At 40.0% G+C, this 14,504-nt stretch overlaps 1 protein-coding gene across 4 annotated transcripts; it reads right to left on the bottom strand.

The window, feature by feature from the left end:
• Positions 1–901: 901 nt before the first annotated feature.
• Positions 902–13,674, bottom strand: hmgn3 (high mobility group nucleosomal binding domain 3). 4 transcript variants are annotated; one of them, XM_008398266.2, is made up of 7 exons: positions 13,363–13,649; positions 9,192–9,242; positions 8,921–8,950; positions 6,515–6,565; positions 5,535–5,627; positions 5,243–5,342; positions 902–1,752 (listed from the first exon to the last, which is right to left on the bottom strand). In XM_008398266.2, exons 1-7 carry the CDS (start codon positions 13,375–13,377, stop codon positions 1,745–1,747), a joined length of 348 nt encoding a protein of 115 aa, XP_008396488.1. In that variant the 5' UTR covers positions 13,378–13,649; the 3' UTR covers positions 902–1,744. The 4 variants fall into 4 exon arrangements, with proteins under 4 accessions (XP_008396488.1, XP_008396489.1, XP_008396490.1 ...); XM_008398267.2 differs by lacking the exon at positions 8,921–8,950 and having other exon boundaries at positions 13,363–13,674; XM_008398268.2 differs by lacking the exon at positions 5,243–5,342 and having other exon boundaries at positions 13,363–13,620.
• Between the last annotated feature and the right edge of the window lie 830 nt (positions 13,675–14,504).

Below are 14,504 nucleotides of genomic sequence, written 5' to 3'. Positions count from 1 at the left end.
CTGCCATATACATCACAATAGCGAAACATGGTGGTGGCAGCATCATGCTGTGGGGAGGGTTTCTTCGGCTTAAATGGAGAAGCTAGTAGTATTGAAGAAGGCTTGAGAAAAAGGTTAGAAAGTTCACCTTCTTTTAGGAAGAGCTATGATGCAATAGTTTAGGTAAGGGGTGTCCAAAGTTTTAGTCATTTGGGTCAAAAGTTAAAATTATTCCAAGAACTCCAAAAAAAAAACAAAAAAAATAAACGTACATTAAGCAAATGAAGTATTTCAACTTTTTTTGCATAAAACGGATGTTATTCATTACAGATCTGAAACTTGAAAGGGATTTTGAGCGTTTGCTGGATTAAGTTTTCCATTTTTGGGGGGCTCAATTGAAACTAATTATTCTAAACTACTTGCCAAGTTTAGCCAAGTTTAGTAAATTTAGTGAAAGCCGACTTGGGTGCAGCAAAGTCGACATTTCAGTAAAAGTGTCAGATATAAAAGGCTTAGTTATAAAAACACGAATAATTTGCGTTCAACATGACATTTTCCACTGATGTCGGTAATAATTTTACCCCGATTACAAAGAAAAATCTGTCTATGGACAGAGGCCACCAGGATGTCCATCGTTTAACCTAACACACCAAATATATAGGTGTGTTAGGACGGACCAGTCAAAGTCCACACCTAAATAAATGTGAACATATATTGACCTTGTGCGTGCCATGTTTCCTCAGATTTTTGGGGGTTATAAAAACTTTAGAAACCACAGAATCTTTTCAACATCACAATCATGCTTTGTTTCATTTCGTCACGTAAAACCCCATATATAACCACGTTGAACTTTGACCCAGAAAACCCCACATTTTTGTTCTATTTACACTAAAAGAAAGAAAGACGGGGAAGGGGAGGCAAGTATGTGTGATGGACTTTTTCTTTTATTTCAAAATATTCTCTCCTAACAGGATGAAACTCCGCCGAAGCCCAAAGGGTCTGATGCCGACGGAGCCGCCCAGAACAGGAGCACCACTCGTTTATTGCTATGTCACTCTCTGCTTCAGGACAAGGTGTTCAAAAAAAAAAAAGAACAAAAGAAAGAAAAAATACCCACAAACACTTCCACTCCAACACACATACAAAAGGAGCTATGTGGAACGGCGTAAGGGATTCTAAAAACTAGGAGCTGTTTTTTTTTTTTTTTTTTTTAAAGCTGCAGATGTTCCTCATGTTGTCTGATCTCCCACTGCTCTGCATTTTTAACCTGCCACCTCACCCCAAAAGAGGCTGGGGGGCAGCGAGGGAGAGGGGTAGGGATCAGGGCATCTCCTCATGACAGGGCGATAATGGTGACCTTCTTCGCAGAGGAATAACTACAAATAAAAGGCCAAGCTGGTTTAGAGATCATAACAGTCACATTTATGCCCCCAAATCCCCTGGTGTTATTTTTTTTTTTTTTCCAGACATCACAAATAACATCTGCAGCTGTCTGATAAAACCACTTCAATGTGCCTTTGAACATCTAAGATGGACGCCGTATTCTAAAGCAACACGGGATGCGAGAGGGAGCGGGAGGATGAGGGTTCTGCTGGTTGTCCATCGCTATCGCTAATCAAAGAGAGAGAGAGAAAAAAAAAGATGGCATGGTACAAAAAAAATCATCAGTAAAAAAAGATGCTTTGCTGCCATGGAGTTGGAGCGGACGAGTCAGTGGACAAGTTGGAATCCTTACGCCTTCTCGTCGGTCGCCTCTTCTGCTGCTTCAGAGACCTGCCGGGAAGAAGACGGCGAGTTTTAGACGACACGGTTGAGGTGGATTTCAGAGGAAGCTATCCAAACGCTAAACCTAAACCAGGATGTTTTTATTGGCTTATTCTGGTTTGCTCAGACTCAAAAGTATGTGTGGGAGGTTTACTGGTATCACATAATGTTGAGGTTTAAATCAGATAATGTGTCAGAGCGATGCCTGTCATGATAAAGTTCACTGGATGACAAATTGCCCCAGAAGTTATTGCGATAAATGGTAATGTCGCAGTTTGGAGACGATTTTCCAGTGAAACAATGGTAGTAGCAAAATAGTGCAAGAACACATTCTCAAAGATAAGCTTGAAATTCTAACAAACATTTAGCACTGGAAGTGGAAGATATTTTAAATCCGAGATAAATAAACCAAACAGCAAATAAAATGAGTTACGAAATATGAATTGTCCTTCAAAAAATGGCCAGTTGAGACCAAAGAGAAACAGAAAGCTGATAAATCATGAAAATAGAAACGATTGAGTTTGTTTTTAGTTTATCATGCGATTAATTGATTTATTATGACAGGCCTAGTCAAAACATTTTGAAGTATCTGATTAGAAAAAATTGATGGAAATAGCAAAATTCCAAAAAAACGTCCTCAGTTTTGGAAAAAAAAAGAAAAAGATTTTACCCTCGCTTGTTGAAGTGGTTTTCAGCTTTTCTGAAAGAGTTAATGCGCGACACACAATAGAATGGAAACACATTTGAGAGCAAACTTTCCCATCCACTGGTTGTCTTATGAGAGGCGCAAAACTCTGAAAAATTTCAAATTTCAAATTCCAATCATCCAGCACTGGGATGGGAGTGGTGGATCCACTGATGGTGGTGGAAGTCCAAACCTCTGGTTCGGAGTGGAGAACTCTCCATTTTTCTGAAATGTGTGATCAGGGCTGGTTTGCAACCCCTACATTTACGATAACTCTCATAGTTACTGCATTCTGCTGGCAATACCTCATCTAAAGTGTCATGGAAACACTGAGCTGCACGAGACGCCCCCTGGGTAACGTGTGGGGTGTTTCTGAATTCATAAAAAAATTTAAAATAAAAATAAGAAACTCTACAACCAAGACTAACATATGTAACTGCTACAGGACTTACAGTTGAAGCTAAATGTTTACATACAGCGCATAAAAAGACAAAACTACTCCTTTTCTCACTGTTAAGACTTTAAACCAGAATAATTATTTCCTTTTGGGAATAATTTGGCTACACTACATGATGATGATGTCACTGCTGTTGGAAGCTCTCCGATTATGTTAATTTACAACATCTGAGTTAAATAGAGGAACGCCTGTAGATGTTTTTTTTTGTTGTTGTTACAGGACACAAACACACTGCTTCATTGTGCAGCATCATGGAAAATCTGGACCATCCTTCCACACAAATGCCTGGGGATGCGATCAAAGTTCAAACAATAATTCTGTAGCATAAACGAGGTGGGAATGTCCCGCCATGCCACCGTTCAGGTCCTGTGTCGCAGGGATGAACGCAACACACACTGGTGTGAAATGTGTGAGAGTTTGGTGAAACTGGTAAGAGAATGTGATGATCCACAGTGTAGCGTGTCTTGTACCAACATGGCCAGAAAGGCAATTCAGCGAGGACAAAGCCGTTAGTCCGAAGAGCAACACAGAAAGCTGGGTTATAGATTGCAAATGCATGGGCAGAAAGCTTAATTTTGTAGACTTATCTGTGGTCTGATGAAACTAAAATCGAAGTGTTTGCAACCGGATGGTCATTCTTTCATTTGGAGGAAAAAAAGAGAGAAATCTTGGAGACTGTAGAGTTTTAATAAACTTTGCGCCTTCGTTTTAATCAAGGAGAATACGAGTTAGCTGGTTCCTTTATTTATTAAAAGAATCAGAAATCAAAGGAGTAGCGTTAGTGAAGCCTCAAACAGCTTTAAAAGTGCCTTAAAAATAAATTTGACATTGACATTGAGGTCATAAGTGCTCAAATCAAATATAATGACAAGTAGGTTAGCCCATAGCAGGACATAGTTGTTTTCCTGTCCTAAATAGATACAGGCTGATGCATTACATACAACCCATAAATTGGCATCTTTGGTTTCTGTCCTCGTCAAACGTGGTATGCTAATATGTCTTGTGCTTGTCGCAAGTAGGGACGTTTTGTGTTCCCTAAATATTGGACTGTGTTGTGTGATATCAGTAGTATCACTCTTAAACTATACCATACCATTGCCTTAACGACGTACAACTAAAGGGAGCCCTTGAATGGTGAGATACGGGTTGGTTGTATGATCTGTTTTTACAATGAAAACAGACAAATGAGCGTACAAACCGACCTGTGCAGTAGTTTTCAGTGGAATCGAGACATAAGGCACATTGCTGATAACAGGATACTTCCTTGAAATTGCGTGGAATTAGTATTTGTTGAAGAAAATGGAAACTTGTTTGCAACATGATGTCCTGTTCTGTCCTTTGTGTGGGAAAGTTGTTTTTGTTGTGTGTTTTTTGGTGTTGAATTCTGATACACTGATGGAGCTGTTGTCAGTCGGTTGCTTTGGCGACGGGTCTGCGGGTAGCCGATGCACGGAGCAAAGAAAAAAGAAGAATTTGAGTGGTTTTGAGCTGTTCTTCAGCGTTTTTTCTGCGTTATTCCTCTATTTGCTGTGGTGCACCACACTGAGTTGATAATATCTACATCTCCAGGTTTCATTTTGCTGACAAAATTGTTCTACTGTGGCAGCGCAGCTATGCATGGCAGGTAAAAGGATCGTCTTTTCGCCTTACAACATTGCGCGCATATGCAAAATTTCCATATGTAAACAATAGCATGCAACGTTTCTATAGTAAGTATGAACCAGATACTACTACAGAGGTAATACAATGTGCTGAAGTGACCATAATTTTCCCAGCTGTCAGCTGCCTGGCCACCTGCCACATTTCTAACCAAAAGGCAAATGCCAGATCAAACATATCTAATTTACAAACCTCAAATTTGCCACCTTCTTGCTGAGCAAGTAATAAATTTTGATCCGGAAAAGTGTATATCGATTGAACAATCTTTAATATATTTAAAGCTTCTCCCGGCTATGTGATTTACTCCTCCTCATTGTTTTCCAACCAGCACTAAAATATCTCCGACAGTCAGCCTTAACTTGAAAAGGGGGATCCAATGTTTCTGCTTCCTCTGAGTGACTACTGGAGGGGCCGGCTGTCTAAGAACGCAGTGACCCAATCACATTTCACTTCACAGCTTTGTGCAGCAGCAGTAAAAACTCTGTCCTTGGCTCACTTCACTGCAGAACAAGCAACACGTCCTCCCCATCCGACCCCACCCCCGCCGGCTGAAGTCGCATTTCCAAACATACCAACAAACACAGCACTCCACGGCACACTGGCTAAACATTAGCTACGTAGAAATGATCAAGTGGTTAGTGACTAAAAGTAAAAAAAACAAACACACAGAGAGGTGAATTAGGATCACTGCAGCATACCCTTAACTCTGACTGTCTCGCTCTGCCCTTTCACTGACATCAAGGAGGGAGCCATGCTTCTGATGGAGGACACACTCACAGATGGACGAGACACATAGATCTATGTTTGTGTTTGTGTGTGTGTGTGTAAGGAGGAGATACATGATATAATCTTGATGTGAGTTACTGAGGAAAACAGATGTTAAGTAATTCATTGAAAGGATGATGTTTGCATACATTGACATAAAAATCTTTTTTTTCCCCCCTCTATCCTTTAGGAAATAAAGTCTGCTTTATTTTCCTTCCTTCATACCTCGTTGGCCTTGGTCTCCCCATTCTGGGCCGGACCATCTTCCTTCTTCCCCTTAGCGCCACCCTTCTTGGCCTTTGCTCCTTTTTCATCCTTCTGCCAAGAGACAAAGGACAAGATCTCCAGGTTTAAGGAGCCAATGAGGGGCTAATTCCAGTTTCATGGAAGCGGCAAGATTTAATTTTAAAGGCCTCCTGGCATCTCAAATAGTTATCATAGACTCTAAGAAGACTCCAAATTCATTTGTCAGAGAAACAAGCCAGCAGCATCACAGGTTCTTTACCTACTTTGTATTGTTAGCAACGGACAAGAGGCACTTTTCCACCATTTGTTTCACACCAAACGTACTTGGAGTGTTTGTTGTTAGAAAGCTTAATTTTGGTCTCATCTGACCAAATAACAAAATCTGGCATGCCTTGTAAATAGCTTGTTGGCATGGAGACGGCATTTAATGCTTGATATGGAGACTTTTAAACCTTTCATTGAGATGGACATGATTAGAAGCTTATTATTTGTAGCCATTTCCAGAGTTTCAAGACCAGAACCTGTTTGCCTTACCTTTGAAGTGGGATTCTGTGTATCTCATCGTACTTACATCCCAGGGAAATAGAAAACCATGGATTACTAATTAAAAGTAATTCAACTCTCTTATCATCTTGAAGTCAAAACAACATAAACTAGGAAAATGTTTCAGTTAGTTTTATTGGGATTTTTGTTATTATTGGAATTGTAGCGCCTGTGATTTTGTTAAACCACTCCCCCCCCCCACTCCCCAACTGAGTCAATATGCCTAAAATAAAAGTTGGATTACTCTCAAATTTTCCAGTTAGTTTATGCACCAGCAATAAAAGAAGAATGTATTTTAATGCCTCTACATGTCTTTTACCAGGGATGCCAGTAAATGTGGAGGGAGCATCCAGCAGTGTCGCTGAGGGAACCAAGTACTTCAGGCTTTCTAAAGCGTGGCTGAGTGGGCTCCTCACCTTGACAACGGTCTTCTTGGGCTTCACCTCAGCTTTGGGCGGAGCAGGTTTCTAAAAACAACAGCACCAAAAAAACACATCAGTGAGAATTGACTATTTTCACATTTTGTAAGAATTATTTGATTCAGTCTCTTCAATCTGATCCATTTTATGATAGTTATAGTACTCTTAATATAGCAGATGATAATGAAACTCATGTTTGACGAGAATCTAAAAGCTAATATACTTGTTTCCTCCCACAGTCCAAAAACATGACTGTCAGGTTAATTGGCCTCTCCAAATTGTCCCTAGGTGTGAGTGTGTGTGTGCATGGTTGTGTGTCTTGTKTGTCTCTGTGTYGCCCTGTGACAGACTGGCGACGTGTCCAGGGTGACCCCGCCTCTCGCCCGGAACGTTAGCTGGAGATAGGCACCAGCAGCCCTCCCGACCCCACTAAGGGATAAGGGTATAAAGAAAATGGATGGATGGATACTTGGATTTTGTTATGTTACAAATTTGTGACATTCCTCTGCATCTCGACCTCAAACGACAGATCAGTGACACGATCGCACTGGAAAGCGAGCAAATTTGGAGCAGATTTTCCTACAGTACTGAGTGTGGACGAGTGCACCCCGAAGCCATGAGCTTCAGTAACACTGCAGTCAAAAAAAGTTAAATCATGTGATTTTTTCCTCTCCTAAGAATATCCTTCCAGGACAGAAGAAAACAATGAATGGTATATTGTGTTTTCTATAGTAGCATCAAATTTAACGTGGGAAATATATTTTCTGCAGTATACATTTCTATAATTTTTCAAAAGGTATATACGTATATACTGGTCAAAATATGTAGGATAGCAAATGTGTGAATCAACAAATCTACTACCGTCCAAATTTGACCTTGATAAACGTTTCAATAAATGAAATCCTATTCAAATATTGTTGTTAACATAAAAAAATATATATATATCTCCTTGTTACAGAAAAGTCTGGACTAGGAATGTAACTAGCTAGTAAATTTCTATTTGACAAAAAAAAAAAAAAAAACAACACAAAACTTATCAATCAATGTTGTTGTTGATGCAAAAATGCTTCATAAACAACCTACAGTTGAAACCTGAAGTCTACATACACAAAATATGTAAGTATTATTCCTTTAAAAGATCAAAATTATCCCTTTTCTAGGAACATTTTATAGCACAGTCAAGTAACTATGTTAACTTCAGTTGTTAAAAAAATGCAACATTTACTTTGTAATTTAACGTCTTGAAATTTGGCCTGTGCCGCTTTAAGAAACTCCTGTTCTTTCTGAAACTCCGCCTTGAAGATGTCTTCAATCTCCTCTATTGACCTTTTAACAACATTTTTACCAACGTTTCACTGAGAAGTAGCTTCTATTATGATCTCAGCAGATGTGCAGTTACACCAGGTGTTTGCCAATTGCTGTTGGCTAGTCTGAAGGAGCTGAGTGAGGAAGTGACTCTGGGAGGGAAAAACTCAGTAGCTTGGAAACTGAAGCTTCAAGAAGGAGCTGTGTCTCTAGCTCCACCTTAGCTGTGTCTCTAGCGCCACCTTAGCTAGCTCCACCTTAGCTCCAAGTCTTAGAGACTTAGTTTTAGAGAGACTTAGTCTCTTAGAGAGACTTAGAGAGAGCTAAGTCTCTAAGTCTCTCACCTTAGAGAGACGTAGCTCTCTAAGGTGGAGCTAAGTCCACCTTAGAGAGTGGACTTAGCTGAAACCTTAGCTAAGGTGGAGCTAAGTCTCCACCTTAGAGACAGCTTAATGGTTGCCATGGAAATTAAATTATTTCTCAAACATGCATGAAAGAATCAAAGCAACACTCTAGGCATGTTTTTGATGAGAGAATAACATTGTAACATGATGTAAAGCTTAAAAGAAGTCAATTTTACATAACACTGCCCCTTTAAAATAATCATGCAAACATGCAAAAACATGCAAAGACTCAACGGATGGATAAAACATGCAAAGTGCAAAACACAGAGAGAGAAGTCACTTGCAGGGCACAGCTGAATGACCAGAGTCACTGGCGTAATGTAGAATATCATCATTTGTCATATTGTTTTGCTATGATTATCAATGTCTAAGGTAACCTCGAGCACTCTGATCATTCATCTAAATGAAACTGGTTTTAGTAATTTGGCCTGATTAAAACCAGCCATGCAGCAGACCACAGCGGACAGAAACAACAGAAAAAAAACAACACATGCATACCAGGCCAGAACTCGGCCCTGGGGGCGGGGGGGGGAGAACGATCATGAAATTTATAAACACCGACTCCGTCGATCAAAGCCGCAAACTGGATTTGGGATTTTAGCAACGGCTCTGCTGTATTGAGGGGAGTTTTGAAGAGAGTGGAGAGAGGACAGCTACAGAGGTGAAGACAGGCAGGGGGAGAGGGGAAACTTACCGCCGACAATCTCTCTGACCTTCTGGTGGGCTTCAAGGAGCAAGGGATGAGAAAAGAGCGAGAGAGAGAGAGACAGAGAGAAAGAAAAAGAGAGAGAGACATATCAAATACACTCTGTGGGCAGCTACAAATGTCCTAATTATTAACCTGCCCTGTTTTCACATACATATAGATACACCGTCAGTACAGTCAATACAAACCCACAGCATGTCGTAACAAACACAGCAAAAAAAAAAAACACAAAAAAAAAACCTTCATGTCAAATATTTACCTCTTGCTTTGTGACTTTAGAGGCTTCCTTACCCTCAGCACCCTCTGGGGACTGAAAGAAAAGAAAATAAGAGGGTTAAAAACTAAAGATTTGAGTGATTTACATTGATTATCTTTGAATGATTAAGATGATTCGGTTCATAAATGTTTTTTTTTCTACAAATGAACAATAAAAGAAAGGGTTTACTGCTCTTCATTTTTGTGACACTCCTTTGGATTTGGATACTCCTAATAGAGATGTTGTTATTCTTAATTTTATAAAACTAAAGTCAAAAATTAAAACATCCTTTTAATTCCGATTTTCGTATTTTAATAAACTTAAAATGCGCCCTTTTTAGGGGTTACTTCGCCCCTAGGAATTCTGAAATTACTAGGAAATTATAACCAGTGAAAACAGATGTAGGATTTATAATCTTTTGCTTATTGTTGAGTTAAAATAAATTACAGGCCTTCTTTGTCGACCCCTGGGGGAAATAACTTCAACTCTAAAGGTTTGCAGAACTAATTAGGATTTATCAATCTGCAATTTTTGCATATCTAATAGAGCCCGGTGTTTGGTAAAGTTCCACCTGAGTGATTTAATTACCACATTTCTCTTCTTTTTATAGGTTGAAAACTGCTTAGAGATGCACTACAGGTTCATGTTGTGCAAATGATATGCGCCGTGATGATGCTGGAAGCTCTCCGGTGATTTCCATTTTAATAAAAGATGCCTCTGGCCGACAACAGAGTTCCTTCGTGGAGTAATGGGCTGTAAATAGTGCCGGCCCAAGGCATAAGTGAAACATTCAGCTGCTGAAGGCGCCCACCCCCCCAAGATCACTTAAGATCGCATGGGACCAGCTGACAAATGTAATATTTGCAAGAATTTGATTCAAATTTATGGCAAGACCAGATTATAATTTTGAATTGAGTTAATTGCAGGGTCTTTAATTAATGAATTAATCCCAATTAAATGGATTGTAATCTAAAATTACATATCCGCAAAATAAGCAGCATTCCTGATTCAAATAAACAATGACGATGCTGAATTATTGGATAAATTGACGTATTTGCTCAACAATAATGATGCTTATAGTTTTTAATCTGTTATTTAGGTAATTCAACCATGAGAATGGATCAAAGTGATGTTATACACAATTGGCTTTCAAATGTTTCATTAATGTAACGTGTTTTTTTTTTAAAATACTGACATTTATCTCTGCGGTTGCATGTTTAGCATTGAGGTGCTACTTATGCTAACTTCTTTTAGCACAAGTGGAACACAACAATAATCTTCTCCAGCATCCAATCAGATCGTCTTTTAAAGGTTAAATTAAATCCAGTCGGCCCAAAAAGCGTCACTGTTGCTGTTGCTTGAGCATCAGATTTACGAGTGTACCAGAAACGCACAAATACAAAGGTTCCAGTCAGAACAATTTTCAAATGTTAATCGGTTAGTTATTCACTTAAAATGGGCGAATATCACAAACGACAGAATAAAAGACATGTGACAGCTTACATAATCATAGTTAAGACTGCTGAAGTGACAGATTTTCATATTCATGGAAAGTTCAGTGGAAGGTAAACATGTAAAAAAGAATAAAAGGGGGACAAGTTTGAGGGATAACCACAGCATTGACAGGATTGTGAAGCTTAAAAAATGGAAGAGTTTATTATAAATGTATAAGACATGAACTGCAGATGCAGTCAGTGGTTCACGTGCCACCAAGCACTAACACATCCAAGCAAGACATGGCCTACAACTGTCACATTTCTTGTACCAGTTCATCTGGAACTGGAAGAAAAAGAACTGGACTTTAGATAAAAGTAAAGTTTGTGTTTCATTTTTAAATCAAGATTCCAGAGTCTGGAGGAAGAGTTGGAGAGGAACATATAGGAATACTATCAAGAGAACGATACAGCAAACCCAACAATGCAGATGACCCTGAAGGCCAGTAGCATCTAAGCAACCTGGGCTTCACTGACACATAGTGACACTTTATAGCACAATCAAGTAAAAGTTACCTTTAGTTGTTATAAAAATGCTGCTGTATATAAATGAAAAATGACAAAAAAGAAATTTGTCTCTTTAAGCGTCTGTCTCTTTAAGAAGCTTCTACTCTTTCCAACATTCCACCTTCAACACTTGGTCACAACAACGCTCCTCCATTGGGCTGTTTGCAATTGTTCTTAGGAGAGGTATCCCCGAATGGTTGCCCTGGGAGATTCAAGGATTCCTCAAACATGCATGAAAGAATCAACGCAATGCACCAGATATAATAGGGCTGCACCAACTGCAGTTTTCTGGTCGATCGCTGATTACAGAGTTTTTAAAAAGAATAACTTAATTCCAATTTTAGCCGATACCATTTTTTTTGTCTGAAAGATTGCTCAAATATCAAGAAAGTTGCTGAATTGGTAAGAATGGGGTGACTGTTGTTAACTGTAAATGTGCAGACATGACCTGGTCGGCCGGTTTGTCAGTCAAATGTTTCTCAAGGGAGAAAAGAAAATCACAGTGGTTGATTTTTAGACCTTTGCAGAGGTTGATAAAATCGGTGGATAAGATCGGCTTCACAGGTAAACTCGGCCGATCTCCCAAAATTAAGGAAATCAGCACCGATAAATCGGTGCACCCCTGGTATATAATAAACATTACACTGGTAAAATCAGTTGAGATTAATCCATGATTCCCTCCTTCTTACATAATATTAGTCAGGAGTTCAAGCCGTCCAAACAGTCATTTTGCAATGTTGTGCAAACTGATACTGAAACAAAACATTTGCAATTTCTTGTGTCGCCATAACTGCCTAGAAAGAAAAACCTCATTTTTTAAAAGAATTTTATTCTTAGTTTATTAAACACAGTAAAACGAGTTATAGGCTTTGTGGATATAGTTAATCGCATAGAGGAAAACCTCTTAGCCCCCCTCACATATTCTCCTGTTTTGCATTTTGTCGCAATAAATATTTCCAATCAAAAAAACTAACCTGAATAATAATCATTTTATCAATTACAAAAAAGACTATCCAACAAAAGAGGAAAGAGTGTTGGCCCCGCTCTTCTTTGCAGAATTTGTTTTTGTTCTATTAAGGTCATGCAAAAACGTCCAGACTTTGTCTAGGCCGCTCCAAAGACCTTTATGTTGGTTTTCTGAGCCGGTAGACTTACGACAAGTGTTCTGTTGCTAATGTTTATCTTTTTGAAATTCAAATTGACGACCTGAGACATTTAAGTGTGACAAAACAAAAACAAACAGAACATTTTCACTAGGATGTGCATTGAACAACACAGGTCTACACCTTTTGGATGCAGGTGTAGGCACAGCACGGAGGGGGGGTCAGTTTTACATGCAGTTTGACAATCGCATCATTTGAATGTGGGCGACCCCTCCGCCCCTAAATACCCCCCATCCCTCTCCCTCTCCACCCCGTTCTCTGTCCTCAGAGGAGATTCTGCGCAGACAATAGCAGATTTCAGGTGATGCAAACGCCAAATTCCACGTACGCACTAACACAATCCAATGGCACTCGACGCGTGCTGCTGTTTAGACAGTGAAGAGGCAACAGCAATTCCCTAATCCTTCCTTCCTTGTCTTTTTTTTTTTTTGCCTGCTCTCTTCCTCTGATCCTGAATATGGGATCGCTCATTCGGGCTGGCGCCTACCATTTCTCCAAACTAAATTTAGACCAAGGGGGGGTGCAGTATGTTTTTTTTTTTCTCTTTCCTTTTGCTTCTGAAAAATATTCTGAAATGAAGTCTCCAGCATTTATAGCGCCCATCCATCCATCCATCCATCCATCCATCCATCTTGCGAACCCGTCTGACATTCTCGCCAGTAGGCACCGTCTCGGACAGGGAAGTGGCAAAAAAAAAAAAAAGACCAACATACAAACGCTGACGTGAGGACAGAAATATTTATGATGCGAAAATAAAAATAAAAAAAATTAAAAATAGAAAAAAGAAAACACGTCGTAAAAATACACAACACTAAAAACAAGAAGCGTAGTGGCAGGACGGGTTTCCTGAAACTTTGCCATCACCTCGCCTCGCCTCACCTGCCTGCCTGCCTCGACGTCGCCACATTAATCGCGCACCGCTATTTTCGTCCAAAGCGAGAGGTGGTGGTGGTGGTGAGGGGGAGAGAGAGGGGGAAAAAACTACAGTGAAGTGCGCCGGCCGGAACTCACCTTTCTCTTCGGCATTTCTGCGCGTGAATAATTCTCCAACCAAGCTCGAAGAAGGAGGAGGGCGAGGGGAGGGAGACAAATGAGGTCAAAGCCGAAGGGCAGCGGGAGTTGAATTTGAACTACCTAGGAATACCGGATCAATATCTGAGCCACCTTGGATAATATGTTGATTATATGCACTCCCACAAAACTCTGTGCCTCCCCGATCCTATTGGCTGGAGGGGTCAGAATCCTTGCGCTGTGATGACTCCTGATTGGCCGGGTCGGTCTCTGTGTAAATAACAGGGCGGCGGGCATTGGCCGGGGCTTTCCCAAGAAGCTCTCTGCGATTGGCTGCGAGCTCTTTGTGCGCCGATCCCGAGTTTTGAGGGAAAGTGGAGACGGGCCAATGAGAGAAGGGGCCCCCTTGCTCTCTGTTTGGGGATCTGGGTGATGTAGAATGGGGGCAAAAAAAAAAAAAAAAAAAAAAAGGGAACAAATAAAACACAAAGGACCAGAACCAGAAACCAACGAGCACAAACGCCATAAACGCGGTCCAGAAAATCTGACGGCCATTGTGTCTTGTAGGGGTTTCCCAGCCTGCTATAAAGAACTAGATGGATCGTAATGTATGGCAGGTTTTTATGTAATTCTGCCAACCACACCTTTCACACAACACTGTGTGAAAGGTTGGAGGCAAAAGGGGGGGGAGAGCGTGAAATGGGACCGGTTATGACCTACAAACAGCTGGTGTACAACAATTCCCAAGTACTGATTATGTAACATTTAAAAAAAAAGTGGTCACACTCTTAATGGATTGTACGTGACTGAGTATTTAGAGTATACTTGTGAAGTAGAAGGGGAAAAGATACCTGCTTCCAAGTTTTATCCTAAATCAAAAATTGAAAAGATGTGAATTTGTATTAAGCCCTCATTTATCATACTCCTGAATATAACGTTCAAGAAGTCACTTATTAGTGAACGCCTAAGGTTTGTTTGAGAACACTGGAGAATAAACAGCATCACCTGATTCGATTTAATCAAATTTCGAGTCTTTTTCAGAAAAGGTGATCGGAGTTAAGTATTTATGATATTGAACTCAACCGTTTACTTGAAAACGGTTGCTTTTTCCAATTAAAAGCGGTAATAACCAACTCGTTTAT

The sequence above is a fragment of the Poecilia reticulata genome, linkage group LG21 (genome assembly GCF_000633615.1).
Source record: "Poecilia reticulata strain Guanapo linkage group LG21, Guppy_female_1.0+MT, whole genome shotgun sequence".
NCBI lineage: Eukaryota > Metazoa > Chordata > Actinopteri > Cyprinodontiformes > Poeciliidae > Poecilia > Poecilia reticulata.
The sequence above is the reverse complement of the archived record's forward strand: the minus strand, read 5'-3'. Positions and strand labels throughout refer to the sequence as shown.